Source organism: Bos grunniens, chromosome 3 (assembly GCF_055505025.1).
Source record: "Bos grunniens cultivar Pamir isolate PY7600 chromosome 3, Bosgru_T2T1.0, whole genome shotgun sequence".
Classification (NCBI taxonomy): domain Eukaryota; kingdom Metazoa; phylum Chordata; class Mammalia; order Artiodactyla; family Bovidae; genus Bos; species Bos grunniens.
In genome coordinates, this window is record NC_141167.1 from 21562432 (window position 1) to 21590029 (window position 27598).

Here is a 27598-nt window from a genome sequence, read left to right on the forward strand (position 1 = left end):
TTGCGAGTCTAACACTAGCTGAGGAGAGAGGAGACCACGGTTAAATGTGAGTTACTAGACGCTTTTTTAGGAAGACTTCTCTTGTCAAGGACTACCAGAACCGTGGGGAGACCTTGGCTCTGCTGGGCATTTTAGCAGGCCCACCCTGGCCCTTTTTCCCACTGTAGAGGTGGCAGGGGCTGTGCAGGGCATGGTCTCCGTGAGCTAGAGATGGAACTACTACCCCCAGGCATTTTTTGCTCATCACATCCTAGCAGCCTCAGAAGAGCTCTTGCCTCAGAGAAGACTGTCTTGGGCGGTTTTGTTTTTAACCGTTATTTAGTGCACAACTTAGTGTCATTAAATATGTTCACATTGTTGTGCAACCATCACCACCATCTACCTCCAGAACTTTTTCATCTTGCAACACTGGAACTCTTCCCATTAAGCAGCAACTCCTCACTGCCCCCCAGCCCCTAAAAATCATAGGTTGGGCAGTTCTTATACATAGATATCTGTGGAAGGATTTGTTAGTGCCCATTTTTGAGCTTCATGTAAAAAGAATCATATAATATATTTTCCTTTGCATCTGGATTGTTTTGTTCAATATAATGTTTGAGAGTAATTCATGTTGTTGTCTATGGCAGTTTGTTTTTCATTTTAGTATACTATTCCATTTTTTAAAATATACCAGAATTGATCAGTTCTACTGTTGATAGACAATTGAGTTTCCATTTTTTATTATTTTGAATAATCATCCCATGAACATTCTTGTACCTTACCTGAGAATAGTATGCATTTCTCTGTCATAAAAATGGAATTGCTGGGTCATGTGTTATGTATGAGTTTAGCCCTAGTAAATAATCCAGTTTTCCAGAGTGATTGTACCAGCAGTATATGAGAATTTCAGTGTTTCTACATCAGGGGCCAGCAGCTTTTTTCTTAAAAGGCTAGATGGTAAGTATTGCAGGCTCGAAGGCCGTAATGTCTCTGTCACAGGTACTCAGCTCTGCTGCTGTACCGTGAAAGCATCCATAACATGTAAACGCACGAGCACAGACGCGTTCTAATAGAGCTTTACAGAAACAGGTGACTGGTCCATGGCTGTAGTTTGCTGACATCTGCTTTTTTTCACCAGTATTTATCTTTAGAAGACATTAAATTTTTTTTTTTTGTCATTCTGCTGGGTGCTTAGTGATATTTCTTTGCATTTATTTAATTTTGAGTAAAAGTGGAACCCCTTTTTATATACTCATTGGCCATTTGGAGATCCACTTTTGTGAGGTACCTGATCTTTTAAATTCCTGACTAAAACAAAATCCTATACTCATTAACGGTCACTCCCAACCCCACTTACCCCAGCCCCTATCAACTACCAGTCTATTTTCTGTCTCTGTGTACTTGCCTGTTCTGGATATTTCCTGTAAATGGAATCATATGAGACCTTTTGTGTTTGGCTTTTCATACTTAGCATAATGTTTTCGAGGTTCATCAGTATTGTAGCATATATCAATACAGATTTTCCGCAGCTTATGATGGGGTTCTGTGCCACTAAACCCATTAAAAGTTGAAAATGTCTTAAGTCAAAAATGCATTTAAGGGATGTCCTTGGTGGTCCAGTGGTTAAGACTGCATTTCCACTGCAGGGGATGTAGGTTCAACCCCTGGTTGGGGAGCTAAGATCATGCACGCCATGCAGTGCAGCCAAAAAAATAAATAAAAAATAAAATGGTATGCAGCATAAAAAATCATATACCTTAAAAAAATGCATTTAATGCCAACCATTAAAACTTAGCCTAGCCTACCTGCAATGTGCTCAGAACACTTAAGTTAGCCAACAATTAGGTAAAAGCAGTTCACACAGTCTATTTTATAATGAAGTATTGAGTATCTCATGTAATTCATCGAATACTCTACTGAAAGTGAAAACCAGAATGTATGGGCATAGAATGGTTATATCAGTTTTTAACTCTTGTGATCACTGCAGCTCACAGGGCTCTAGGGCATGGGCTCAGTAGTTAAGACCCACAGGCTTAATTGCCCTGCAGCTTGTGGAATCTTCCAGACCAGGGGTTGAACCTGTGTCCCCTGCATTGGGACTGTGGGGTCTTAACCACTGGATGACCAGGGAAGTCCCTGGTCCATTTACATTTAATGTAATTAGGCATGTATTTGAGTTTTGATCTATTTGCTATCTTAATATTTGGCTTTTCAAGTCTTTACTGCTTTGGTAGCTCTCTGATCTATTCAAACAGAAATTGCCTATAATTTGTTCAGCATTGTTGTTCTTGGCGGGAAAGTTGGTCTGTGATAACATAGTCTGCCATTCCTGGCAGTGGAAAAGTCATTACTTTCTGCATTCTTTAATGCCTTTTCTCCTGTGCTTAGGAACCGCCCAGGAGTTCAAGAAGCATTTTGAATTGCCAATTCTGAAGGGTCGAGATGCAGCTGCCAGTGAGGAAGATAGGCGTGTAGGAGAGGAGCGCCTGCGGGAGCTCACCAGCATTGTGAATAGGTAATGAGGGTGGGGGTGGCAGTAGCATCTCTTATGGGGTCCCCCCACTTTAGGTCATCAGAATCGCCTCCTTAGCCATCCAAGGCCAGTCCTTTGGGACCTTGGCCTTTGGGGGTGGGATTCTATGAAGAGAGTGGGATGGTGCCCTGATAATAATAGCCACTGAGTAAATGAAGGGGTCTGGCAGGCTGATTTCCTGCTTTCTTCCTGGCCTTGGCCCCTGTGGTCTGGTTTGGTGCCACTTAGCATCCTGCTGAGGAGGTTTTGGTATCCCTTGGAGCATTGTTAGTACTTTAGAAGCTTCCTTTGTCTGTCTCAGATCTAAAGCACCAAGCTTCTCTTCCTACATCCCATAGCTTTCTGTGACAGGTAGTAGTAGATCTGAAGGATGGGTGGTGGTGCCTCGCCAGCTGATGGGGCTTTTTCGATGGGGGCCACATTGCTCAAGGGGCAGGTATATTCTGCACTCCTCTGTTGTAGTTATATATACTTGATGATTTTTATATCCTGAAGAGTCTTGCTTTTGCCAACTGCCACCTCCCTCTCAGGTTAAGATAACAGGAAAGAGAGTCCATGTGCTCTTAGGAGCTGCTGCTCAGGTGCCTGATCTCTGTCCTTCCTGGTCTGCCAGGTCGTAGGGGCAGAATTTAATTGAACCTCGGGCCATTTGGCAGCAGGCGTTTGGGCAAATACAAGGAGAAACTCCCATGAAGACTCAATGGTTTACAGCTTCATTTCCGTCAGAGCACCAGGCTTAGTAGAAGACCTCTGCCTTCCTTTGAAGATAAGCTAACATTCTGAAGGAGTAGAGAAAGAGTTGTCCGTCAAGCTAGACCCTAAGAAAGCGTCTCTGTTCCCATGGCTGAGACCCTGATATAGACATCTTTGCCATAGAGCTGATTGAGTGTCTGACATTTGATACTACAAAGAGCCTTGGTCCTTCGGGTGTCAGCTTTTATTCCGGTAGTTAGTGTGGCAATTTTATCAGCCTCTTGCCTTTTTATCTTGTTCTTCCAGGTGCCTGATACGGAGGACATCTGATATCCTTTCTAAATATCTGCCTGTGAAGATCGAGCAGGTGGTTTGTTGTAGGTACTGAACAACTGAGGGGTGTGGAGTGAGTGGGTAAAAGCTCAGCCCCTGAGGTATTGTTGGGCTCTCAAGGTGTCCTCAGAAGGCAGAAGTGTGGTCCTGCAATTCCTGCTGACCCAGCTACCCTTCTTTTTGTTGTTTTTTAAAGGCTGACACCCCTTCAGATTGAATTATACAAGAGGTTTTTGAGACAGGCCAAGCCAGCAGAAGAGTTGCGTGAGGGCAAGATGAGTGTGTCTTCTCTTTCTTCCATCACCTCACTGAAGAAACTGTGTAATCGTGAGTTAGATCCATGCCCTGGGGTCCTCTGTCAAAGTGAGCAAGGAAGGTAGTTCAGCCACCTTTACTGAAACTTGTCTGTAGTCTTCACGGAGGCCACATGTGATTCTAACCCTTCCCAAGGCATAAGCTCATGCACTAGATCAGACCCTTTGTTTTGGAAAATTTAGCTTATCCTTGCTTGACCCGTGTTTGATACTTGGAGTATACAAGACTGTGCATGAGAGTGTGTGTGCACAAGTGTGCCTATAGAATGTTGGGTGGGGGAAAAATAACAAACTTTGCCCTCTCTGGTATAACTCCCCTCTTGTTGGGAAAACACAGAACACACTAGTGAGCAGAATTGTCTACTCATGATCCCAGGTGGCACTGCCCACACCCTGGGCTTTGGAAACAAGTCTGGTGCTGAGGAAGGTTAAGTTTCTAGAGGATGTTCTAATGAACACTGAAATGAAACTTCTAAACACAGTGTAGCTGGCATTTTGGAGGTTTTTTTTTTTTTTTTTTTTCTTTCAGATCCAGCTTTAATCTATGACAAGTGTGTGGAAGAGGAAGATGGCTTTGAAGGTACCTTGGACATATTTCCCCCCGGTTATAACTCCAAGGCTCTAGAGCCTCAGCTGTCAGGTGAGTCCTTTCCTGCCAGTCTTTGGGCCCCTCTGGGAAGAGAGACAGGAGGTTGTCTCTTTGTGCTCAATCTATTCCATCTCAAGAGTAAGAATCCTGGCCACTGGGATAGCGCATTGGGGGCTGATAGTTGTTGATCTCCTAGGTAAGATGCTGGTCCTTGATTACATTCTGGCGGTGACCCGAAGCCGCAGCAGTGACAAAGTAGTGCTGGTGTCCAATTACACTCAGACATTGGACCTCTTTGAGAAACTCTGCCGAGCCCGAAGGTAGGGAAGAGCTGTCATAGGGATACCTCACCTACTGTATTCATAGGAAAAACAGGTGTTTGGATTGGTGGATGTGGGCCAAAATGCAGGCACAGGAAGGACTTTCCAGATGTTTGTTCCTTTTTTGCTCCGTGTCCAAACAGAATAGCCCCTGTTCCTTCAGGTACTCCACAGGACGGTCCTCGCCCCTTAGCTCCTTGCCAATCCCTTTGGGAATTTAGGGTTTCAGGTTATATATGAACAACCTTCAAGAGTGGTTGGTTCTATCTCTTCAGTAGCTCTGGCTCCAAGGATACTGTACTTACTTCTTTTTTTTTAATTGGAGGATAACTGTTTTACAATGTCATGTTAGTTTCTGCTGAACAACAATGTGAATCAACCATAAGTATACATTCCCTCTTAAACCTCCCTCTCCCTCATCTCACCCCTTTAGGTCATCATAGCACCGGGCTGAGCTCCCTGTGCTATAGAACAGCTTCCCACTAGCTATGTGTATATATGTCAGTCAGTTTGTCCAACCCTCCCCTTCTCCCACTGTGTTCTGTTTACTTCTTGATTTGATCTTTGGATCCCCCTTTAGGTACTTATATGTTCGCTTAGATGGCACGATGTCCATTAAGAAGCGAGCCAAGGTTGTGGAGCGCTTCAACAACCCATCGGTAAATGCACGACCACTGTCCCCATGCTACCAGTGCAATAACATGAGAACTAAGGGTTGTTAATTTGTAAGGGGCCTCTGCTTTGGGGCCTCTGCTTTTGGGCCTCTCTTTTTTTTTTCTGGTGGATGTGGTAGGGTTAGGCTAATTGGTTTATGAAGGCTGTGCTGGGAACTGAGCTTGCGGGCTAATAAATTGGCTGGTAGGCAGGCAAACTGGCAGTCCACACGTGAGAGAACAGTTGGTTGGTCTGAGTAAGATTCTTAATTTGGGGTATAAGCAGTTCTTTTTCTTCTTTTTCCAGAGTCCTGACTTTGTCTTCATGCTAAGCAGCAAAGCTGGGGGCTGTGGCCTCAATCTCATCGGGGCTAACCGACTGGTCATGTTTGACCCTGACTGGAACCCAGCCAATGATGAACAAGCCATGGCCCGGGTCTGGCGTGATGGTCAAAAGAAGACCTGCTATATCTATCGCCTACTGTCTGTAAGGATAGTGGTAATGTTCAGAGTAGTGGTGGGTCATGGAATAAGACCTTCAGGATCACCTTGGGTGTTTCTCATTGCCTCTGTGGCCCCTCTGCCTGTAGTGGTGAGCAAGGTATGGACGTAGCCTGGAGCCCTTCATTCTTCTGCTCTCTCCCCCCTCTCTACCCTGTTCCTCAGATCCTTTTTGCTGTGCTCTGGATGCCTGTAGATAATAAACTCCCCTATGCCTTCATGATTTTCACAGGACACTTGCTTTCTTTTAAACCTGATTTCTTCTGTGCTGCTTGCCTTGTAGTCTTCTCACATTCCATCTTGTGGGTCTAAGTGGTGGTATTGGCATTCTCCAGGTTCTCAGTGATCACTCAGACCATCTATCCTATAGTACCTCTTTTGAAGCTCATGTTGCCTTAACTACCCTCTTTTCTTCCTTGCTACAGTTATCTACCTTCTGCTGTTTACCTAATTCGTTAATAAGTTTGGACACCAGCTCAGTCTTCATTACTTCAACTCCAGCTATCTTCCTGGTTGACTTCAGGGGCCATGCAGTTTGCCAGCACTCTAGCCTTCATGTTTCCTTGACCTCTACATCTGTTTCAACCTAATGTCCTTAGTTACTACCTGCCCCAGTTCCTCCCAATCAGGCTTGACTTGCCTTACTATTCAGCCCGATCCTCCCTGTGCATCCTTTCTGCCACTCTTCCCCTAATACCTAGTCTTGGATCATTACAGCTGTTTGCAGCTTCTGCACCAGATAAAACCTGGCATTTTTAGATTGGCACTACCATAAGTTCACATTCTCCATTTTGAACTGGATTGTATCTCATTTCCTTCAATAGCCACTTCAAGTTTTTCCCTCAAGTTTCGTCCTAATCCTGTCTTTCCTTCTTTCTGCAGAGACTTTGTCTTCTACCTCACAGAGAAAATGTAGGCTACCAAACTTAAATTCTCTTGCCTACCTTCCTCTGTTCTGTCCGTCTCACATCTTCTCTTTTTTTTCCATTCTCAAACGAGAATCATTTCCTTCCTTTCTACTTGGGACTTACCATTCCAGCTCTGCTCTAGACCCTTTCCCCATTCTTTCCTTTCTTAGTTGATCAGTTTCTCCTTTACTTCCCTGATGTCTATGAGCATGGTCAAGTAGCTCTCACCTTAAAAATGTTTCTCAACCCTCTCTTACATTGTAGTGACTACCTAGGGTTATTTTCCATTCATTCACTGTCAGATTTTCCCAAAGCCTAGAGATTTAATTCATCTCATCTCCTACTCACTAAACTCACCAGTTTTGCCACTGAATCTGCTTTCAGGGTACTGTTGACTTCCTAATTACTAAAACAAGAGACTCTTGATTTTTCTTCTTTGTGTGTCTGACACTGTTTACTGGCTGCAGATTTTAAAATTCTATCATCTACTATATATTTCTACTTGAATGTCTTGAGTATACCCTTCTGAATTTTGTCACTTAATGACTGTTATCCACCCAACCCAAATATGAGTATCATCCTGTGGACCATTCTCTGCTTCCTAACCAGATTCCAATTATCATTGATTTTACTTTCTCAAAATGTCCCCCCCCCTTTTTTTTTTGAAAGGGCATGCATTTTATTTTTAAAAAATTAATTTAATTGGAGGCTAATTACTTTACAATATTGTGGTGGTTTTGCCATACATTGGCATGAATCAATGGCAGTTGATTCCATTGCGTGTACATGTGTCCCACCATCCTGTCCTTACTCTAATCTTCCTCACCATCCCATGCTAAAGTCAGTCATCTCCCACTTGGATTTTGAAGCAGCATCCTAATTCTTTACCTTTGGCCTTATCATAATCCATTCTTCACAACTACTTCCAGAATGAGCCTTCCAAAAATTCTAGTTTTGCTTTGCACTTTCAGGACAAGGCCAAGCTCTTTAGCCTAGCATCCAAGTTTCTACAGTATGGGACTTTCTCAGTCCCAGCTCTTTCCCTGCTCCTACCATTCTCTAGACAGGCCTCCAGTAGGCCAGGCTTATTGATTTTGTTATTATGTCTGGAATGGCTTCTCTTCTTTCTTTGTAAACCATCTATTCATTTTTCAAGATTCAGCTTAAAGATAATTTTTACTTTCAAGCTCTTCAACATTATTTCATGCTACTGTCCCTCCTGTGGGTCGCTGGGTATCCTATAGAATTCTGTCATGTACCAGTTAGTTTATATGTCTGTCTCTCTGACTAGTCTATGAGTTGAAGGATAGGGATCATATTGATTCTTCTTTGTATCTGGTGTTAGCATAGGGCCTGGGATGTCATACCCAAATGATATTTACTTGAGTGAGTGAGACTTGGGCTTGGTGTGGAGGTCAGATAACGCTGCTGCAGATAAACCTCAGCTCATCCTAAAGAAATTTAGCCAGGCCCTGAAACCCTCCATCAGTACAGAAAATATCCTGGGTGGGCAGACATGTCCAAATTATATTCCTAAAAGATAGACTAGGAAAATGGGCTGAGCTGATCAGCCCATTTTGAGCCATATTGAGGCAAGACTCTTCTCATTCATCTCCCCTTCTGCGCAGCTACAGTTTCAACCCCTGGGTTTTCCTGCCCCCTATGTGTGGAGGTGACTTAGCCCTGGGCTCCACCTCTGCCCCCACCCCGCAGGCAGGAACCATCGAGGAGAAGATCTTTCAGCGTCAGAGCCATAAGAAAGCACTGAGCAGCTGTGTGGTGGATGAGGAGCAGGATGTGGAGCGACACTTTTCTCTCGGCGAATTGAAGGAGCTGTTTACCTTGGATGAGGCTAAGCTCAGTGACACACATGACAGGTGGGTGGGGTGCCTCTGCTGGCCATTATCTCTGAACACCCTGCACAGCATGGAGCTGGGACCCACAGTAACCACACTTCTGTCCTCTGCCCCCAGGTTGCGCTGCCGGCGCTGTGTCAACAACCACCAGGTCTGGCCACCCCCTGACGGTTCTGACTGCACCTCAGACCTGGCTCAGTGGAACCACAGCACTGATAAGCGGGGGCTCAAGGATGAGGTACTCCAGGCTGCTTGGGATGCTGCCTCCACTGCCATCACCTTTGTTTTCCACCAGCGTTCCCATGAGGAGCAGCGGGGCCTCCACCTTTAACCAGCTGGTCTGGTGTGTAGCTGTTAGAGGAAAGAGATGGGAAAAGGGGACTCCCTGCCCAATAGGGCACTGTTGGATTTTGTTCTCTGAGAGAAAAATCAAGAAGGGCTGCATGATGTTTGCCCAAAATTTATTTTATAAGAAAAATTTTGGTTAAAAAAAAGAAAGGAATAAAGGTATGAAAGGGACTGAGGCCTGGAAGCAGCATGGTAAGCCCAGCAGAGAGGAGAGGCCTGGTAATGGGCACTCCTATCCTTCACTAAAGCCTGGGTACCTGCTTGAGAAAGGAAAGCAGGAACCCTGGGGCAGGGAAGGGGACGGGGGCTGTCCTCAGTGATTGATGACCACTGAAACCTCCCGGCCCAGTACTGGGTAAGGAACCCAAAGGCTCCAAACCCAGGTGTGGGAATGCCTTTGCTGGGCCCCGTCAAGGCCTCCAGGACCTCAGTGCAAGGGAAAAAGGAAAAAAGAGAAAAAAGGTAGCAGAAAGAGAAAGACAGAATTGGTGCTGGGAGTTCTGGGCAGCCCATGCCTCAGCCCCTGCAAGCTGATGGTACTGAGCATGGGCCTGTGAGGCCTGGGCCCATCACATGGTGCTGACATAATCTGCGAAGGCTTGCGATGAGTCCCACGAGTCGCTAACCACATGGCAGGTGGCCCGGAGCCGCCGGATGGCTTCCCTGGCTGTGACTGCATCCTGGTCCAGCCAGTTCTGGAAGAGGCGCAGGTGACCAAAGGCCCCACGGCCCCAGCGCTCCAGCCGCTTGGCGAACTCCAGAAGCCCATCTGGCTTGATGCAGTTGGAACTGGTAGGGGTGAGGATCAGAAACCCAGGAATCAATCCCTGGTCTGTGTCCCTGCAGCTTTATCCCTTGTCATTCCCCACCCCCACGGGTACCTGATATCCAGCTGACAGAGAGAGGAGGATGAATCTTCCGAGAAAACATCTGCCAGGGCCAGTAGGCCAGCATTCCCTGGGGAGATGGGGAGAAATGCTCATGACCTTTACCCCAGAATAGGAAACAAAGGTATCCCAACCCAATTCTGGCTGGAGAGAAGCCCAGTCTCCTAAAGCCCCAGCACAACTGTATCCCAACCCCTGTCTTCCCAGTGGAGAGGTATGTGCCTTCACCCACTGAGTTTCTAGGTCAGAGGACTGGCTCCTTCCCCCTCTCCCTCCTCAGGGCCCTGTCCCCACCCAGGCGGTTCCCTGGCAGCCGGAGGCCCTTCAATGTGGAGTTGCCCTTCATAGCAGCAACCATCTCGGGCAGAAATTGGGCTGGGCGCTTCTCAAACAGACGGCAGAAGGAGAAGGTAATCTCTGTAAAGAAAAATTGGAACAAGTTCTGGTGGCAGCCTGAGAACTGGTGCTGTCCCACCTGTCCCCAGGGCCTTAAAAAGGGTTATAAGCATTTTATAGAGTCCCAGGAGAAAATAGTTTGTCCAAACCCTCAAGCAAGGTTGCAACTAAGTCAGGATTCAAACCAGAGACTGAGCCTATGTGGAGACTCTCTAGATGGACAGTTCTCCATTCACTTCCTTTTATGCAGGGGTGGACATTAGTGACAAGTCTATGAGGGGGGCCTGATAGCACATTTATCCCTTCCCACCACCATCACTTCTGTCAGCTAGTGGAAGGTAAGAATACTTTCAGGTGAGGTAATTTACAAGTGAATAATTTCCCATGTTTAGTATAGGAATGGTTAGGTTGGGGACTATCTAGAAGGAAGGTGATGCAGGTTCTATAATTTTAGTTATGAGGACGTAAGACTAAGAAAAGAACTATGGCTTGTTGATTCAGTGAGACCGTGGCAGTTCTGCAGTGAGGACCAATGAGTCCCTGGGTTCTAGATGAAGAACTTACCCTGAAGAGTCAGATTCTGTAGCAAAAAGAGCACCTCACTCTGACAGTCAGCCAGATTCATGTCGTGGAAGCTCAGCCTCTTTAGGGTTAGGTTATACTCTGGATTGGGAGAAAGTTCATGGACCTTAGCTTTCCCAAAGAACAAAGTCCCCTTCTATTCTCTTCCCTTTATCATTCTAGCTGGATCATACCTTTGAGTGTCTGCAACACAAGCCCAAAATCTTGGGGAGATGCAAAGGTGGCACTATCCAGGGACAATTGCTGCAGAGAACCTGAGGCCTTCAGTACAGAGCAGAGCAGTGGGGCTGGCTGGGCTCCCCGTGGAAATCCCATCTCCAGCTGTTCCAGGCAGTTTTCTGGATATGGTAGGAAGAGAAGATTCCAACTGGTTATATCTACTTCACTCCCATTGCAGGTCTCATCCTGTACTTAAGGGATTCACTGAAAAATCATTTATTCATCTACTTGTCCTTGAGTGCCTATATGTGCTGGCAGGATGCTAATACACAGTTTAGTCCTTGCCCTTAACGGTGCTTTTAATCCAAGAAGACTACTCAGACACAAGTATAGTAAAAGAGTATGCACAATGGTGGGCTCAAGTGACACCAGTGGTAGAGAACCTGCCTGCCAATACAGGAGACATAAGAGACGTGGGTTTGATCCCAGGATCGGGAAGATGCCCTGGAGAAGGAAATGGCTACCTACTCCAATATTTTTGCCTGGAGAATCCCATGGACACAGGAGCCTGGTGGGCTGCAGTCCATGGGAGTCACAAAGAATCAGACATGACTGAAGCAACTTAGCATATGCAGAATGGTGGGATATGAGACACGTAGGAACTAAGAGAACATATAACATTGGGACTCATCAGTTCGTTTCTTGGTTCAGACTCCTTTCTGGAGTGGATGTGCCAGTGACTCCCTACTAGGCTAGTGTTGGTCTGAGATCTATCCAGCCCATGGTTATCTTGAAAACTGAAGTTCACTCAGTTGTGTCCCAAGTCTTTGTGACCCCATGGACTCTACAGTCCATAGAATTCTCCAGGCCAGAACACTGGAGTGGGTAGCCTTCCCTTCTCCAAGGGATCTTCCCAACCCAGGGATCAAACCCAGGTCTCCCACATTGCAGGAGAATTCTTTACCATCTGAACCACCAGGTAAGCCCATCTTTAAGATTAGCAGGCTCTAAAGGGAACAAATTATAGATAGCCAGGAATGTGGTGGTTTAAGAGACCTGGATTAGAAATCTTTTGCCTGGCCCACACAAATACACCTGCACATTTGTGAGGAAATACACGCACACAATGCTTCACCTGGTATCTCCTCATCCCCAATTACGTTGCTAGGGGGCCCTGCATTCCCAGGCACAGCTGGGTTGTCCCTCTGGCTGGGGTGGTCCACACGGATAGAGAGGACCCGCAGCAGGGGCAGGGCTCGCACAATGGCACGTGTCAGCTCCAGGATGGGCAGTGGTGAGAACAGGTCACTGAGATGCAGGGCACGGAGGCGGCATCCAGCCTGGACTGACAGGGCCCGCAGGCTGTCCAGTAGACGGAAGATATTAGAGCCCAGGCCTATGGCAGGAAAGACATTAGGTCAATCGTGGGAGTTACATCAGGGATAACATTCAGAGACAACTTCAGATATTGATTAAACTACCAAATCTGAGCTCTGGATCAGATTATTTTCAATGATTCTCAATTATTCATCCATTGTCTTGCTTTTTCCTCAGGTAACCAGCCGACTGGTGTCTATTCTACTGGGTCATACCCTCAAGCATCAGTCAGGCCAGAGTCACAAAACATGATAGAATGTGGGGCAGCATGTGGTTGCTAGCTGTATGATGGACCTAAACAGTACAGACCTCTGGACTTTTCCTGTAGGTCATGGGTAACATCTAAAACTAAGCTGGAGAATGACAGTGATCCAACAGGGAATACTTTAAAAGGGTCATTGGGTGGGAATGGGGCAGAAAACCATATCCCACAGAAGGGAGTAGTAGAATCCAGAAAGGTTAGGGTAATTAATGCCACAAAGCAAATAATTCTGTGGAAGCTACACACCTTTATCTCTGGACTGAGCAGGCTCCTGTTGATTCATTTAAACCTTAACCAGCCCTAGTAAATAGTTTTTTTTTTTTCTTTTTTGCTAGATAAGTCATGGGCAGCAGATCTTGTTCCTACCTGATAACAAAAGCATGGGATGAGAACTGGGGAAATAAGAGTATTGTGAAAATAAAAGGATGGCTACTTAGCACCCAGGCTAGCTTACATCAGTAAAGACTTTGCAGGCAGGTCCTAAACAAGCTAAAAGGTGGAAGAAGAGTGGCTGGCAGAGTGAACTTTGCATATATCAAGACCTGAAGGAGAAAGTAGCAGGTTCCAAGAACTGAAAAATTCTCAATTTGGCTGGTGTGTGAAGTATAAGGGAGGGAAGTATTCAACTATAAAGGTGAGCAGGGATAAGAACATGAATGACCCTGTAAGTAAAACTTAAAAGTAGGTGACAAGAAGCCACTGAATTTTTAAATGAATGAGTTACAGATTTGCACTTTGAAATTACTTTGATTGTGGCATAAACAACTATGGTGAGTATGGACAAACTGCTGAAATGATGAATCCAGGTGAGAAGTAATGATAATCTGAATTAAGGATGTGGAGATAAGTGATTCTGAGAGATTGTAAAGATACAATTTGTATCTTTAATATATGTGGAATAAGAGAGATATCTTTAATGTATGTGGAGTAAGAATCCAGGTTTCTTTTGGGCAACTGAATCATCTGTGATGTCACTGAGAACAGAAGGAAGAAAATGAATTCAGCTTGGGGAATGCAGTTTATCAATACTGTGATTCCTAGTTGTCAGATGGAAAAACTGGTCTGGAGTTAAGATAATGTGCTAATGTCAAAATGGGGGTGTCTTGAGCATGGCTGGCCTTTGAAATCAAGGAAATGGACAAAATTGTCCAGGAAATGTAAAGTGGGAGAGCTTTGAGAAACTCTGAATATTAGGGCAAATAATGTCCAGAAAGGGAGAAAAAGTCAGAAATTTTTGAGGTTAGAAGTCAGACTATTACATGAAGAAAATGCAGAATAGTAGATGTCAAGAATATGAGGACTAAGAAGTATATACTGGACTTAGCAACACAGATAGCCTTGGTCACCTCTAGGTCCCCAATGCAGTAGAGGGAGTGTAAGCAAGGCTGAAGTGGCTGTGAGAAGAAGAAAGCACAGATAACTCTTAAGGTTGTCTATGAAGGGCAGGAGAGAATAGGACAGTAGTTCATAAGTAGAATATATGGAGGAGATATGGTGGTAGTTTTGGGTGGATACCTGATCCAGAGAAGAGAGGCAGCATTAAGTAGTTAGTGCTTTAAAAGCATGAGTTCTGGAGCCAGGTCACCTGGGTTTGAATTCTAGGTCTATAATCTATCGACTTATCCTGGGCAAGTCACTTGGCTTCACAATTTTAAGGATTAAACCAGTTTTAAGAATATTTAAAGTATGTCAGACACATAATAGGCAGTATATAAAAGTTCTTATTAAGGCATTTGAAAAACAAGTTTTCCTAGGGAGGTGAGTGTATGGATCCAGAGCACAAGCAGATGAGTTAGCCTTAGACAGGACAGCCATTTATCCCACTGTGATGAAAAGAGTGCAAATGCAGAAGTTTATAGGCTGGTTAACAAATTGAAGGGACTTCATGTGTGATGGCTTCTATTTTCTCTGTGAAGCAGGTGAGATTTACTAGGAAAGGAAAAGAAGAAAGGATTTGGAAGTAGTAGAGTTAGGAATGGACCTGACATTGCAAACAGGGTTCATATGAGATTGATGACCAGGAATGTATACAGTACACTAATCTGCAATTGTGTGACTTTAGCAGCATTCAGCAACATAGGTAGATTCCTGGGTTCAGTCAGAACTGAAGTTTGGCTAGTTGGGCACAACAAGGTGGGCAAGACCTAAGGACTGTTTGGCAGGTTGCTGGTCTGATCTTTTTTTTAAAACAAGTGTCCCACACCTTTTTGTACAGCTCCTTTGATATGATAGGTAAGAGACAACCTCAGCCCTCTCCTTGGGCCTATATACATTATACTCTCCCACCTGCCCTTGGTTAGCCTACCATATCCAAAGTAGACTCTTCAGATTCTCACTGCTCCTCAGGAACCCCTGCTTCCAACTAGATCAAGCCATAGACCATATATCCATCTTCTGTAGCACTGAGTCTGCCACTAAGTCTCTTCCCTGAGGTGGGTAGGGCCACATCTCTGGCTTCCTGATCATATCCCCTATTCCCCCTGACGGGCACAGCTGGTGCTGCTGGGAAACCAAATCTCAGCCCTCCAGGGCACTCACCATTATAGGAGAGTGTGAGGCTCTCCAGAGACACCCAGGAGCTCAGCAGGTGGCACAGTGTCAGAGCCGCCTCTGTGGAGAGTGGAACTGTGAAAAGCTCCAAGGTGGAAATGCTGCGGAATCTTTGGGAGGCTTCCAGTGCTGGAAGCCCCAGGCAGCTGGGATCTGATCCATCCAAAGCTCCACAAGCCACTTCTCCGATCTCCATCTCTTCCCCATCCTCTTTCTCACCCGCCACAATGAAAACAAAGTCATACAGGTCTTCAGATTCTGCGCCACACCCCTGACGGGTGCGAGCACCCTTCTTCCCTGCAGCTCGCTTAAAACGCTTTAGGGGCTTAGGCTGTGGGGCTGAGCTGGCTGGAGCCCGTTTAGATGAGGATGTGGAAGAGGAAGCAGAGGCAGAGGAGGTGGTGGCTGGAGCAGAAGGTGGGCGTTTGGTGCCAGGAGCCTCATGGGAGGTGGCTGGAGGGAGGGGCTCCCTCTTAGAGTCTGTGCCGCCTGCTGTCAGGCTCTCCTGTGTGCTCCGGCGTGTTACCCGAGTGGCAGGTGCAGCTCTGGCCGTCTGCTTGGCTTCACTCTTTCGCCGGGAGGCCATCAGAGCTGCAGCACATCGCTCAGCAGCATCTCTGCGAGGCCGGCGTGAGCCCAGCAAAAGGGACCCTTCATCTCGGGATGGGGCCCGGCCTCGGGAGGCCTCTCCACAGAGGCGACAGGGCGGACCACCAGGGCCTGGCTGCCAGAAGCCAGCACTCATGGTGAGAATAAGAATGAAAAGGGCTGACTCGGGCACAGGCCAGGAGTACAGCGACACCTGGCTGACAGCCCCATGGTGAATAAGCTGATGTAACAGCTGCCGAAGTGACTGCTGAGCAGCCACATCGGAGAACAGCAAGTGGCGGAACTTAAGGGTGTGCAGGGAACTGGCCAGGGTCTCCAGAACCCTGCGGTTGGGCTCGGCCACCAGCTCAGTTGCACCCTGCAGCATGTTGCAGATGGTGAGTTGCCGGACGTGGCGGGAGCTATGCAGGAGAGGTGAGAAGCGCTGGTCACAAAGACGCCTGTCAGAAGACACATCAATGGTCCCACGTAGAACATGGGAAAAAAAGGCCTCCATAAACTTGGCTCGCCAACAGGTCACGCTCTGAAAAGCAGAGAACATTCCAGACAGCTGTGATACTAAGTGCTACCCACGGGATAGTTTCCTTCCAATAGCTAGCTATTTACTAAGCCAGTAAATGTTCTAAATAACATGCAAGTTCATTTAATCCTCATATCTTTGAGGTATATATTACTATTAGATCCAATTTACAGGTAAGAAAAACAAGGCACAAATGTCATTGCCTGTGGTTACATAATTAAGTGGTAGGATTAAGATTTGAAACTCAAGAGGGAATTCCTTGGCAGTCCAGTGGTTAGGACTCTGAGCTTTCACTGCCTATGGCCCAGGTTCAATACCTGGTTGGGGAGTAAGAATTCCACAAGCTGTGTGGTACAGCAAAAAACAAAACCTGAACCCAGGAAATTTGGTTCCAGAGACAATTTTGCCAAAATGTCCCTCAAGTGAAATACTTGTTCTATCACGTTTGTTTTTAGAATCTGATCCTACCTTTTCATTCTTATTGCTGCCACCTTTGTTCAGCCCCTTATTACCTAACACCTGGTACTTCATTAGCTTCCTGACTGCTCTCCTTGTTTCCCTTCCCAAACTTTTACACAAGTCCACTGGGTTTAATCTTTGTATTCAAAAACAACTCTGATTACACTATTCTCCAATACCCCTATTGAGTCCCCACTGCCAAGGGGATCAGGGCAGCAGCACATTTAAAGTTCCTCAGCCTGGCAGGGAAAGCTGTCCACAATATGGGCTCTGCCTTCTGGAGAAGCTGTATCTCCCACTTGCTCAGGAAAGCTCTGCTTTGGCAAAACTGGTCACCTCAGGGACCCAAACCTGCCTTTGTCCCTTCCTACATCTGCCAGAAATGCTCTCCACTGCCCAGACTTCCTGAAAGGACCTATCAACATTTTGCTCTTTGAGGCTGTTCATTTCTCCCTAAAATTGTAGATCTCACTGACTGCCCCCCCCCCAACCTCCTCCTTTTGGAACTCATACTCGACTATTCATGTCTTTAGACAATGGTAAATATGTCTCATGGTATTGTCACTCTCCCTGTGTACATCATGTCTCATCCCAACCAGATAAATTCCTGGAGAGGAGGGACCAAGTCTTAGTTTTCTCCAAGGCCATACTTGGATATGAGGTTTCACCAGTCTACTCTGATACATTCAGGAGAACTCTAAACACAAGTGATTTTTAACCTTTGGAATACATCAAATTTACTGTGGACTTTTTCTCCAAAATTCATATGCCATGTACCCAGACTTGGTGATTACATCTGAGGTAAGATGCAAGCATCTTTATTTTCAAATCTACCCCCAAATGATTCTGATACATATATCAGAGATTAGGAACTACTGCTACCTACCTCAAAAGGACCTGCCTACCTCAAAAGGCAAATACTTCTCTAAATCCCCATTCTCTCCTAAGGTGCACGGAAAGTCTGATGACTGAAAAGTGCCAGCTCTGCGACATACTCAACCTCTTCATTTGTAAAATATGGATAATATCACCTTCACAGGTTTGTTGTAAAGATCGAACTGGAGACTGTAAATGTAAATTCAAGCACTTTATAAACTGTAAAATATAAAATGTAACTTTACTGTTAATGATAATTACCCTACATGGGAAATGGACTTAATGGAGGCAAAGCCTGTTAAGCAGGGTGCTTATTCAGCCTGAAGCAAAGGTAGTAGGGGCCTGAGGTTCCTCAAATCTAAAAATAAGATACTTCTTTTGGCTTCTACCCTACCTCCATGCATTCCTCCTATCAGACTGACCCTCAAAAGAGGTTCTTGTCAGGAGCTAGGCTCCTATTCTCGGGCAAAAGTGTCATTCCCTTTGCTTGAGCTGTTGTTCCCTGAGAACGCTGTAATAATCATGAATGACTTCATGTTTGAGCTAACTGGATGGCACCAATAAGAAAGACCCCTCCAGCAGCAATGTGGGGGCATGAGGGGAGCAGGAAAAAATACCTGGTAACCAAATCTCTACTTAGCCTTAATAGAAGTAAAGAAGGTATTCCTGAATCCTTCAATCCATCCTCACTCAACACATTTTTCACACATTGCTGGCCCACACAATCTTGAAAGATACTTGCAGGTAACCCCAGCAAGGCTTTAACTTCACAAGTGAAGTAGATGGTTACTATGAGATCTGGGGCTAAGATTACAGACAAATGTGAAAATTAAGGTGTAAGTTTCCAACTATAAGGCATGTGGAATATGAACTGTAGATAACTAAATACTTGGGTTTTTCAGACATTTTATTGGTTCATGAAGACAATGGGAGAGAATACTTGAAATTGGAACACCTCAGACCTGTGATAACCAATGAAAGCAACATGACAGTGATTAAGAGCATTTGCTCCAGGGCCAGGCTGCCACAACTGGGTAGGTCTGCCATTCACAAACTGAAACTTAGGCAAATCACTTTTACTCTTTCTGTGTGTTTCATCATATATAAACTGAGGAAGATAACTATATCTACATGACAGAATTATGAGAATCAAATGTGTAAAAAAATTAGCTGACAACTAATGCATAGATAGCAACTCACTGTCACTTTTATTAATGCATAGACAGACAGCAACTCACTGTCACTTTATTCCATCACCAGCTTGTACAAGATTCTGTGCTAAAATTTCAAAGCTGAAAAATAACCTGAGAGATCTAGTAGTCCAAGCCACTCATTTTGTGGACTTGTACACTATAGTTCAGACAATGCAAAGTAATTTGAATATTTTCTTTTGGGAAATGACACACCATCAAAGAGGTGAAGTGGCATTTGCTTACCAACACAACTAATCCTTGGCCCATCCACAATGGGCTGGTAGCTCAGGTACTGGTCAGGAAGAAATGTGTGTACAAACCAGGGAGAGCTAAATATTTTCTTATACTAAACTTTTAGAGCCATACTCAACTATATATTGTCCATTGTTTTTCTGATAACAGGAATAGTTTATGGAAGCAAATCAAAAATCGTGTAAAACTTTCTGGAGGGTATATGTGACAAGCCATAGGTATTTGTGTTTATAACACTGAGACAATTCTGAACAGTTTCAAATTCTGGGCTTAAAAAATAAAAAAGAGTATACCACCACATCATTAAACATTTTTACCACTATTTAAATTTTAGAAATATTTAAGTATTTCTAGAATGACTTTATTAATAATTTTGAAAATATGGATGTGCTATATTTAATAATTTCTATATTATTGAATACTTAAATTGTTTATAACTTTGCTATAATGAACATCTGGAAATAAATCTTCATGAGTATCTCAGTTTTTATATACCATAAAATATAATTTTAGTTGAAGAATTTGAGCATTTTTTAAAGAATCTTGACAGTTATCACCAGATTACCCACCAAGAAAGTTGCAGCATTTCTGCTCCTGCCAACAACATATTAAAATGCAAGTTCTGCCCACCCCTGGAAGTATCTTTTAAAGAGGTAGAATTTTACTTTCCCATTTTCTATTATTAGTGAAATTGAACATTTTAAAAATTTATTGGAAATTTTTGTATACTTTGTGACTTATCCAAATCTTTATTCATTTTACTGTTTGCTTTTTTGTCTTATTCTCTGTATCCTTTTATTTTGCAAATATTGGTGCAAACATTCATAATTTCCTAGTTTATGCACCTTTTAAATCGTGTTTGGGCTTCCCTGGTGGCTCAGACCAATAAAGAATCTGCCTGCAAAGACCTGGGTTCCATCCCCCTGGGTTGGGAAGATCCTCTGGAGAAAGAAATGGCAACCCACTCCAGTATTCTTGGCCTGGAAGAATCTTTCACTAAATTGTATTTATAGTGTTGGCATTTTATGTGGCCAAATGTGTCTGTATATTTTTTTCTTATTGTTCTACCCATTTACTAGTGCTCTCTACTCTGAGACTAGATAACCAGTCACCTTTATTTTTAAAATTGTTTTGTGCTTTTACTTTTTACAAAGTAATCTTTAGTATAAATTTATTTATTATAATTGGAGGCTAATTACAATATTGTATTGGTTTTGCATATAGAAACTGAATATACTGTAAAGTGAAGCTCTTTTTTTAAATTTTACATTTATCTTTTAATTGAAGAACAATTGCTTTACAGAATTGTGTTGGTTTCTGCGAAACAAGACTCTTAACTATTTTTTCCAAATGGTTAACCAATCACTAGAGAACCATTTATTGAATAATCCTTTATTTCCTCATTGCTTTGTTTCCAGAATATCTCTTTTATTCTACAGATCTCTTAATATACACATACATTAGTACTACATAGTTTGAAATATTACTGCTTTATAATAGGGCTATGTCTATCTTGCTCACCACTGTATACTTAGAACCTAGCATAGTGCCTGGAACTGTACAATCACTTAATAACTGTTTAATTATGAATGAAGTGAAGGTTACTATTACGCAAAAGTGGGAAGTGGAAGAAGATACCCTCTGAAATGGATATGTTCCAAGTTAAGACCTTTGTGTAGGTGACTGTGAGGCCATCAGGCCTGGGGCTTCCTAAATATTCTGAAATACTCTGAGACAAGGAAACAGCTAACAAACAGACATTTCTTTCCAGGAAGCTTGAGATAATGGTGGAAAAAGCTTTCTCAAAGAGAAAGATACTACAATCTCCATCACTTCCTAGTCAACCATACTACCTGGGAAACACTGTGACAAAGTGAATCATGTTTCTTTAAAGACTGCAGAAAGCTATTTCCACTTTCTAACATCCTTGTGTCCACTTCTCTTCCTCTTAAGGCCTAAATCCTGTACATAATGCCTGATGATTTCGTTGGGCCTCAGTGTCTGTGCTGAACGGCAGGGATTGCATCTAGATCTGGAAGTGGGAAGCTAAAGGAGCTGAATGTTACTGAACCTAGTGTATACTCACAAAATAAATCTGCAGTTCCTGATAAGAGCTTGTTATCTTGTCATCTGGCCTCATTCACCATGTAACACCCAATTCAAATGATTACTTCCTAGGAAAGACTTGTTCTCTTTTCTTTCAACCTCCTTGCTACACTCAGTCATACGACTTGCCCTGCCATACATGATGTATTTGTTTGCAGATTTCCCCAGTAAACTGATAGTTTTTCAAGACTAGGGATTATGGCTGTACTTAAAATATTTAGCATAATACATGGTATGTGGTAAGCTGGAGTAAATGTTTATTGAAATTAGTCTGTCCTGTCACCTGATTATGCAGCAGCAACAGAGATGAGAGCTCCATTGAGTTATAGCTGAACCAATGAATAATAGAATCTTAGGGCTAAGAGGAGTCCTAAAAGTCATCTTGTCCAACATCTCCAACAATGCTGAATTTCTTTTACAATACCCTTGTGTCAGGTGGTTATCTAGACTCTATAAACACTTAGTGATGGGAAGCTTATTACCTTTGGAATTAGCTTGTTTCATCACCAATAAGCACACAGTTTAAAAATTCTACATTCAGCTTAGCAAAAAGTTATCTTCCTTTAGCTTCCACTCAGAACAAACCTATTAATCCCTCTTTCAGATATTTCAAGACAGTTCATATTGCTCAAGTCTTCTTTTTTTCAGGACAAATATCTCCAGTCTTCCAAATGTGACTCACAAGATGTGGCTTTGACTTCTTTCTCCATACTCCAGGGATAGCCTGACCACTGCAGAGTCAAGCAGGTCTATCATCCCCCATGTCCTTCAGTCTACATTATAGTTACATTAGTTCACACAGTTCAGGATACAGTCATTATATGAGTGGTTTCAGCACACTGCAGACTAAACCCCCTTAATCTTTTTTATACTAGCTGCTGCTAAGCCAGACCCCTCCACCCACTACCCTGAGGTCATGAAATTGGAATTTTTTAGACTCAAGAGTTGGTTTATTCTGTTCAATTTCATCCTGTTAGGTGTGACCATTGTTCCAGCCCTATCAAGACCTGAATCCAGGTTCTGCCATCCAATATCACTATCTTTCCCTGTTTTATGTCACCTGCAAACATGGTGAACAAGTCAGTCAGTGACAAACAGGAAAGAACTTTGTGACAAGCCCTTGCAGCCGTCTTCTCAAATTCATCCCATGCCTGCCCCTGCACTTTACCAGTACCCAGCTTGTGTGTGTGTTCTATTCCTGCTTTCACCATGTAGTGAGGCCAGAGCTCTACCTGGTGCCTTAACTTACTTCCAAACTGGAAGGCCTTGTCTTCATCAGCTCATCCCATAGTCGGCGCCAAATGGCCTGAGTGGAGAGGCCTGTAGAGAGAAATAACACATTTACTTGGCTGCTCCTTGGTCTCCATGACTGAAGTACATCAGCCTTTTAATGTCCTTTTCTAGGTTCACAGGAGCAATATGGCAGACTGGTAAAGAGCACTGGCTCTAAAGACAGACTGTTTAGGTTTAAATACCAGAACAGTCTAGCTGTGTGACTTTGAGCAAGTTACTTAATTTTTCTGTACCTCAGTTTCATTATCTACAAAATGTAGTTAATAGTAGTAATTTTGCAAAATTGATGAAAATATTAAATAAGTTTCTCCAGATAGAGTGCCTAAGACAATGCTTGAGACAAGGATGAATGTTAGCTGTTAACATGTATTTAATGAGGAGCTTAGGAGGTAGTCTGATAAAACAGAAAAACTAAAATTTCAAAAGATCTGGGCTTGGGAACTCCTTGGCGGTGGAGTGGTTAGGACTAGGTGCTTTCACTGCCAGGGGCTGAGTTTAATCTCTTATTGGGAAACTAAGATCCTCAAGCCATGAGGCAAGACCAAAAATGCCCAAAACAAAAGATCTGTGTTCTACCTGGCTTTGCTCTTAATTGTGGTGTGCTTGTGGTTTCATTTTTATTAGTATAATGGGGATTAAATACTTGTTTTGTGTTTCACAGGACATTGAGAAATCAGATAAGAAAATAGGTGTGAGGGTACTTTTTGAAAAGCATGAAGTTCTATGCAGGTATCAAGTGTCATATTTACCTGAAGAACATCATGGTGCCTTGCTTACAATCACTGAGAAAGAGACAGAAAAACACTCACCTTTCTTGAGGGCAGTTTCCTCAATCCTCTCCAAGTAATATATATTGAGCAGAGGTAAGATGCTTTGAAGTATTGGGCCTGGGAGGGCTACAAAAACCAAACACAAAATTTACTTTTTTCTCCCAGGGTTACAAGCATTATTTATTCTACTGGAAAGGAAAACAGAAAGACTTCTCACTTGACAAGTAGAAATCTTTAGACGCTAACCTAAGTCTAATTCAAACTCTGGTCCACTTATCTTCAGACACTTAGTTTGCAGTGGGAATTTCAGAGGCATGCACATCTTCAAGGGTGAGATAATCCCACAAAGCAAGCAGATGGGCTCATTTAGGAGCTGGCAGCTCACTTCTGCCCAAGCATAATGAACCATTCTGCACTTAAAAGGTCCTATTGAATATGTGTGATTAAAAAAAGTCTTTTATAATCTGAGCCCTACTAACTTCTCCAGCTCCCTGCTTTGCCCCCTATACTTCAGTCATACTAAACTACCTTTTTTCATTTACCTACCTCCCTGCTTTCTGCCTCTGCCTTTGTTATGCTGTTCTCTCCATCAGGAATGCTCTTGCCATTTTCAGCATATCAACTACTCATCTTTCATGTATCACATGCCCTTTACTAAGCCTTCTCTGGATTCCCTTCTCACTCTTCCAGACTGGCCACTTCCATCCTTTGGGCTCCCACTGTACCCTGAACTAGTACTTTCCTATGAAGAATAGAAATAATTAGGTTCTATACTCTTAATTCAATATATCTTAAAAACAAAACTCGCTCTTGCTAACTTCCCTAGATCTGAGAGGCATTATAATATTGTGGCTAAATGGTATAGTCTCTAGAGTTGGGACAAAACTGGGTGAAATGCTGATTGTATCACTTAGTTAATTATGAATTCATGGACAAATTAATGTCTTTGAGCCTCAATTTCCTTAATTTTAAAATGGAGATAATAATAACTACCTCTTAAGATTGTTGTGAAAATTAAAGAAGACCATATTTGTAGACTTGAAGAGACCAGACTTGAAGACTGTTGCTGGCCATAATTTCACTAAACTTTAGCTATTATTATTCCTATTCTGTCAAAAGCTTCTCTGTTCTGCCAAGAACAAGTTTTAAGATCTTGATACCTAAGGAAATTCTTTTAAAACTTACATTCCAGGACCTTTTATCCTTACTTGTGCAGTAACTGAATCCTGATATCCAAGAGCTTAGTACAGTTCTTTGTACATAGTAGGTACTCAATGTATCCACTGAAGAAGAGCATTAATTCCGTTTGCTAATATACTAATGAAATCTCTTTACTGCATTCAAGATAAAGTCCAAGTTCCATATCCTGGCATTCAAGGTATAACATACCTGTTCTATTCCTCATTATATCCTTTCCTGCTGGCTCTACTCATTTTCCCCTTCTCTCTCCCTACACAAAGAAATGCTAGTGCACTACTTCCAGGAAGGCTTTCTTGGCTGTTAGCCCACACTGAGACCTTGCTCCAAAATAGCACTGCTAGCAGGCCTCTTACTTGGCCCTTCTAAGAGGCCTAACTTGATTCAGCTCTTTCTGTGTGACTGTCCACCTGGGCAAGGCCCATAGGAGCTCTTCCTCCTCTGTCCCTCCAATATGCTCCTCTCTGTAGAGCCATCCCCTTTCACAGACATTCTCATCCCCTATTATTCACAAACTCTTCTCTACCTTTCCTCAATCTTCTTAAGCCAGGCTCTTCCTCGCTTCTTTTCGTGTGTGTGTGTGTCAGTTGTGTCCAACCCTGCAACCCCATGGACTGTAGCCCGCCAGGGTCCTCTGTCCACGGAATTTTCCAGACAAGAATACTGGAGTCAGTTGCCATTTCCTCCTCCAGGCGATCTTCCTGACCCAGAGATCGAACCGGAGTCTCTTCTTTTTAGCTCATATCTTTAATGCTTTGCTTTCCCAACTTGGGAACTTCACCCTCAGTCCTAGTCCCTCTTAGTTAGGTTTAGCATTCTAGACGCTCCGGGCTGACAAAGCCAGATCCACTGTATCTTCTTCCAAATTCCCCAGGACTTTTCTGAGTCTCCTGCCCAGATTCACTGAGACTTTTCTCCCATTCCCTCTGGGTCAGCTTGACCCTATTCTTTTTAGTTGTTGGTCCAGGGCCTCCACAATCCCCTCCCCCTCACCAGGCCTGAGGACTGCTAACAGCCTTCCCTCACCAGACAAGACACTTGGGCCTCTTCAGGAAGGGTGCCCCACCCCCACTTCACCAAGGGCCTTCCTACATCCTTGGACCTCCTTAACCACTCCACAGCTTTGGGGCTTATTCCTGAAGGTCCAGCTCCCCACATTTCAGGGTCTTTTCTCCACATCGGCCTCCTCAGGGTGTAATCCAAATCCCCCATCCCAGGACCTTAAGCCCCGACTCCTGACCTTACGGGAGGCCTTCCTCAGGCCTTCCTCCAGGCAAAGACACCACCACACTCTCTGAGGCCTACACTAGACCCTCTTACCGCCAGGGCCTAGGGCCTCCTCTCCTGCCATCCGCTCCCCCGTCCCGGGGCCTCCGGCCTGGCCTGGCCTGGCCTGAGATCTCCTCACCCAACTTCAGCCCAGGCCTCCGGCCCCACCCCCTCGCTCCAGCAGTCTGTCAGGCCCAAGGCCTCCTAGGCCCAGGCAGGCAGGCCTACCCCCAGAGCTCTCACTTTCCTCTTTCACACTCACTATCGTGCCCAGGTCGTCCACTCGCGTTTTCCTCCTCAGCCGCCTGGCTGCCACCAGCAGTACCCAATCCATGGCCCGGCCTCCTCGCGCCCATCCGCCTGCAGGCCTCCCTCCGTTACTCCGCTTGCCCCGCCGCCGCTGTACTGCCAGGCCCCCCGACAGGCTAGTCGGCTCACCGTCCCAGGCCCTCATCCCAGTGCCCCCGGCCACCCGCCTTTGCTACTCAGCCTGGGCGCCCTCAACCCAGGCCGGGCCTGGCGGTCCCGGCCGCTTTCAGGCCCCGGGCCTTCTTTCACTCCACCCGGACCCAGTCCTCCAAGCGGCGCCGCGCCCCCTCCCAGTTCGGGTTCCCCAGGCCCTCGCCGCGCCTGGGGCCTCCGTGGCCCTTCCCGCCTGTCCGTCATTCGCGCCTCAGTCGATTGACCCGCTCCGGGCCTCCCTTCACCCGCTCTCTGGCCCTTCCTCGCCGCTCCGGCCAATCCGAGCGGCCTCCGGCGCTCCGAGTCCTGCCCGTCAGTCAGTCGCTCACTCAGTTTGGTACCCGAGGCCCTGGCCGTCAGTCAGTCAGCTCCCTCCAGCCCCGGGCCGTCAGAAAGGCCTCGGCGCCCCGAGCCTTTCGGCCTCTCCCGCAGCCCCATCCCTTCACTCTCCAGTCCACTGGCTGCCCTCGCCCAGCGGCTTGGCCTCCACAGCCCCCACGGTCTGTCAGGCAGACAGCGGAGGCCGCGCGCCGTCAGTCTGGTTACGTTGCCCTGGGCCTGGCCTCCTGGCCTTAGGCCGGGCCTCCAGGCCTCGGCCCCCGCCCCCAAGTAGCAGTGCCATCCCTGCCCGTCCGTTCGACATCCGAGGTTCTGCAGCCCGACCCAGTCCGAGTGTCACTTCGGTGACCAAGGCCCGGCTAGTCACTCCTGCCTCTTGTCGCCCGGGCTCTGCCCGCTTCACCCCAGACTGGGCCTCCTGGCCTCGCCCCCCGAGCCCCCCAGCCAGGCCGCGGTGCGGGTCCACCTGCCAGTTTGGTCTCCGTCTTTACTGTGCACAGTCCTGCCAGTCACAGAATTCTTGCTCCGTCCCGAAGGTCTGACTTCCAGTGCCCAGAGCTGGGCCTTGCCCCAGGCCTCCTGGCCTCGCCCCCCGCGCCCCCCGGCCGCTGGGCCGCCTCCGTTCGTTGCCAGTGGTAGCCCCTCATCCCGCGACTTACCCCACACCCCGCTTTCCAGAACCCCCATATGGGCGCTCACCGCCCGCCCGCACAGCTCGAACAGGGCGGGGGGAGCGCTGGGGCCCGAGGCCGAGCTCTTCGCTGGCGCCGCCTCCCGGGACGTGGCCTCCATGGTCGTTGCTGCCGCTACCTCACAGAACCAGCAACTCCGGGCGCGCCAGGCCTCGGGCGCCGCCATCTTGGGGAGGTGCGCGAGTCCGCGAGTAGCAGTCTCGGGCCGCCATCTTGAAAAGGTCAGCAGTTAGGACGGTTCCATCGACGATGTGGGGAAGACTGGGAACTGCGCTAAAAGAATATCAAGTATTTCTGCATACTTCCCAAGTTTCTTAGAAA

At 45.4% G+C, this 27598-nt stretch overlaps 2 protein-coding genes across 8 annotated transcripts in view; one reads left to right on the top strand and one right to left on the bottom strand.

The window, feature by feature from the left end:
- Window positions 1-9198, top strand: part of RAD54L (RAD54 like) — a 26528-nt gene extending 17330 nt beyond the window's left edge. For 3 of the 6 annotated variants that reach the window (XM_086386502.1, XM_086386534.1, XM_086386515.1), the window contains 9 exons: window positions 2368-2494; window positions 3512-3586; window positions 3735-3865; window positions 4382-4492; window positions 4638-4761; window positions 5342-5420; window positions 5722-6015; window positions 8537-8700; window positions 8797-9198. In XM_086386502.1, coding sequence (XP_086242628.1) covers window positions 2368-2494; window positions 3512-3586; window positions 3735-3865; window positions 4382-4492; window positions 4638-4761; window positions 5342-5420; window positions 5722-6015; window positions 8537-8700; window positions 8797-9010 — 1319 coding nt within the window. In that variant the 3' untranslated portion in view covers window positions 9011-9198. The remainder of the gene's footprint in view (window positions 1-2367; window positions 2495-3511; window positions 3587-3734; window positions 3866-4381; window positions 4493-4637; window positions 4762-5341; window positions 5421-5721; window positions 6016-8536; window positions 8701-8796) is intronic. The other 3 variants (XM_086386509.1, XM_086386543.1, XM_086386525.1) reach the window with 1 other exon arrangement.
- On the bottom strand, window positions 9124-27501 carry LRRC41 (leucine rich repeat containing 41). 2 transcript variants are annotated; one of them, XM_086386461.1, is made up of 10 exons: window positions 27245-27501; window positions 23358-23444; window positions 22505-22575; window positions 15229-16372; window positions 12187-12447; window positions 11066-11230; window positions 10875-10973; window positions 10209-10331; window positions 9909-9984; window positions 9124-9816 (listed from the first exon to the last, which is right to left on the bottom strand). In XM_086386461.1, exons 1-10 carry the CDS (start codon window positions 27441-27443, stop codon window positions 9597-9599), a joined length of 2445 nt encoding a protein of 814 aa, XP_086242587.1. In that variant the 5' UTR covers window positions 27444-27501; the 3' UTR covers window positions 9124-9596. The 2 variants fall into 2 exon arrangements, with proteins under 2 accessions (XP_086242587.1, XP_086242598.1); XM_086386472.1 differs by having other exon boundaries at window positions 27052-27311.
- Between the last annotated feature and the right edge of the window lie 97 nt (window positions 27502-27598).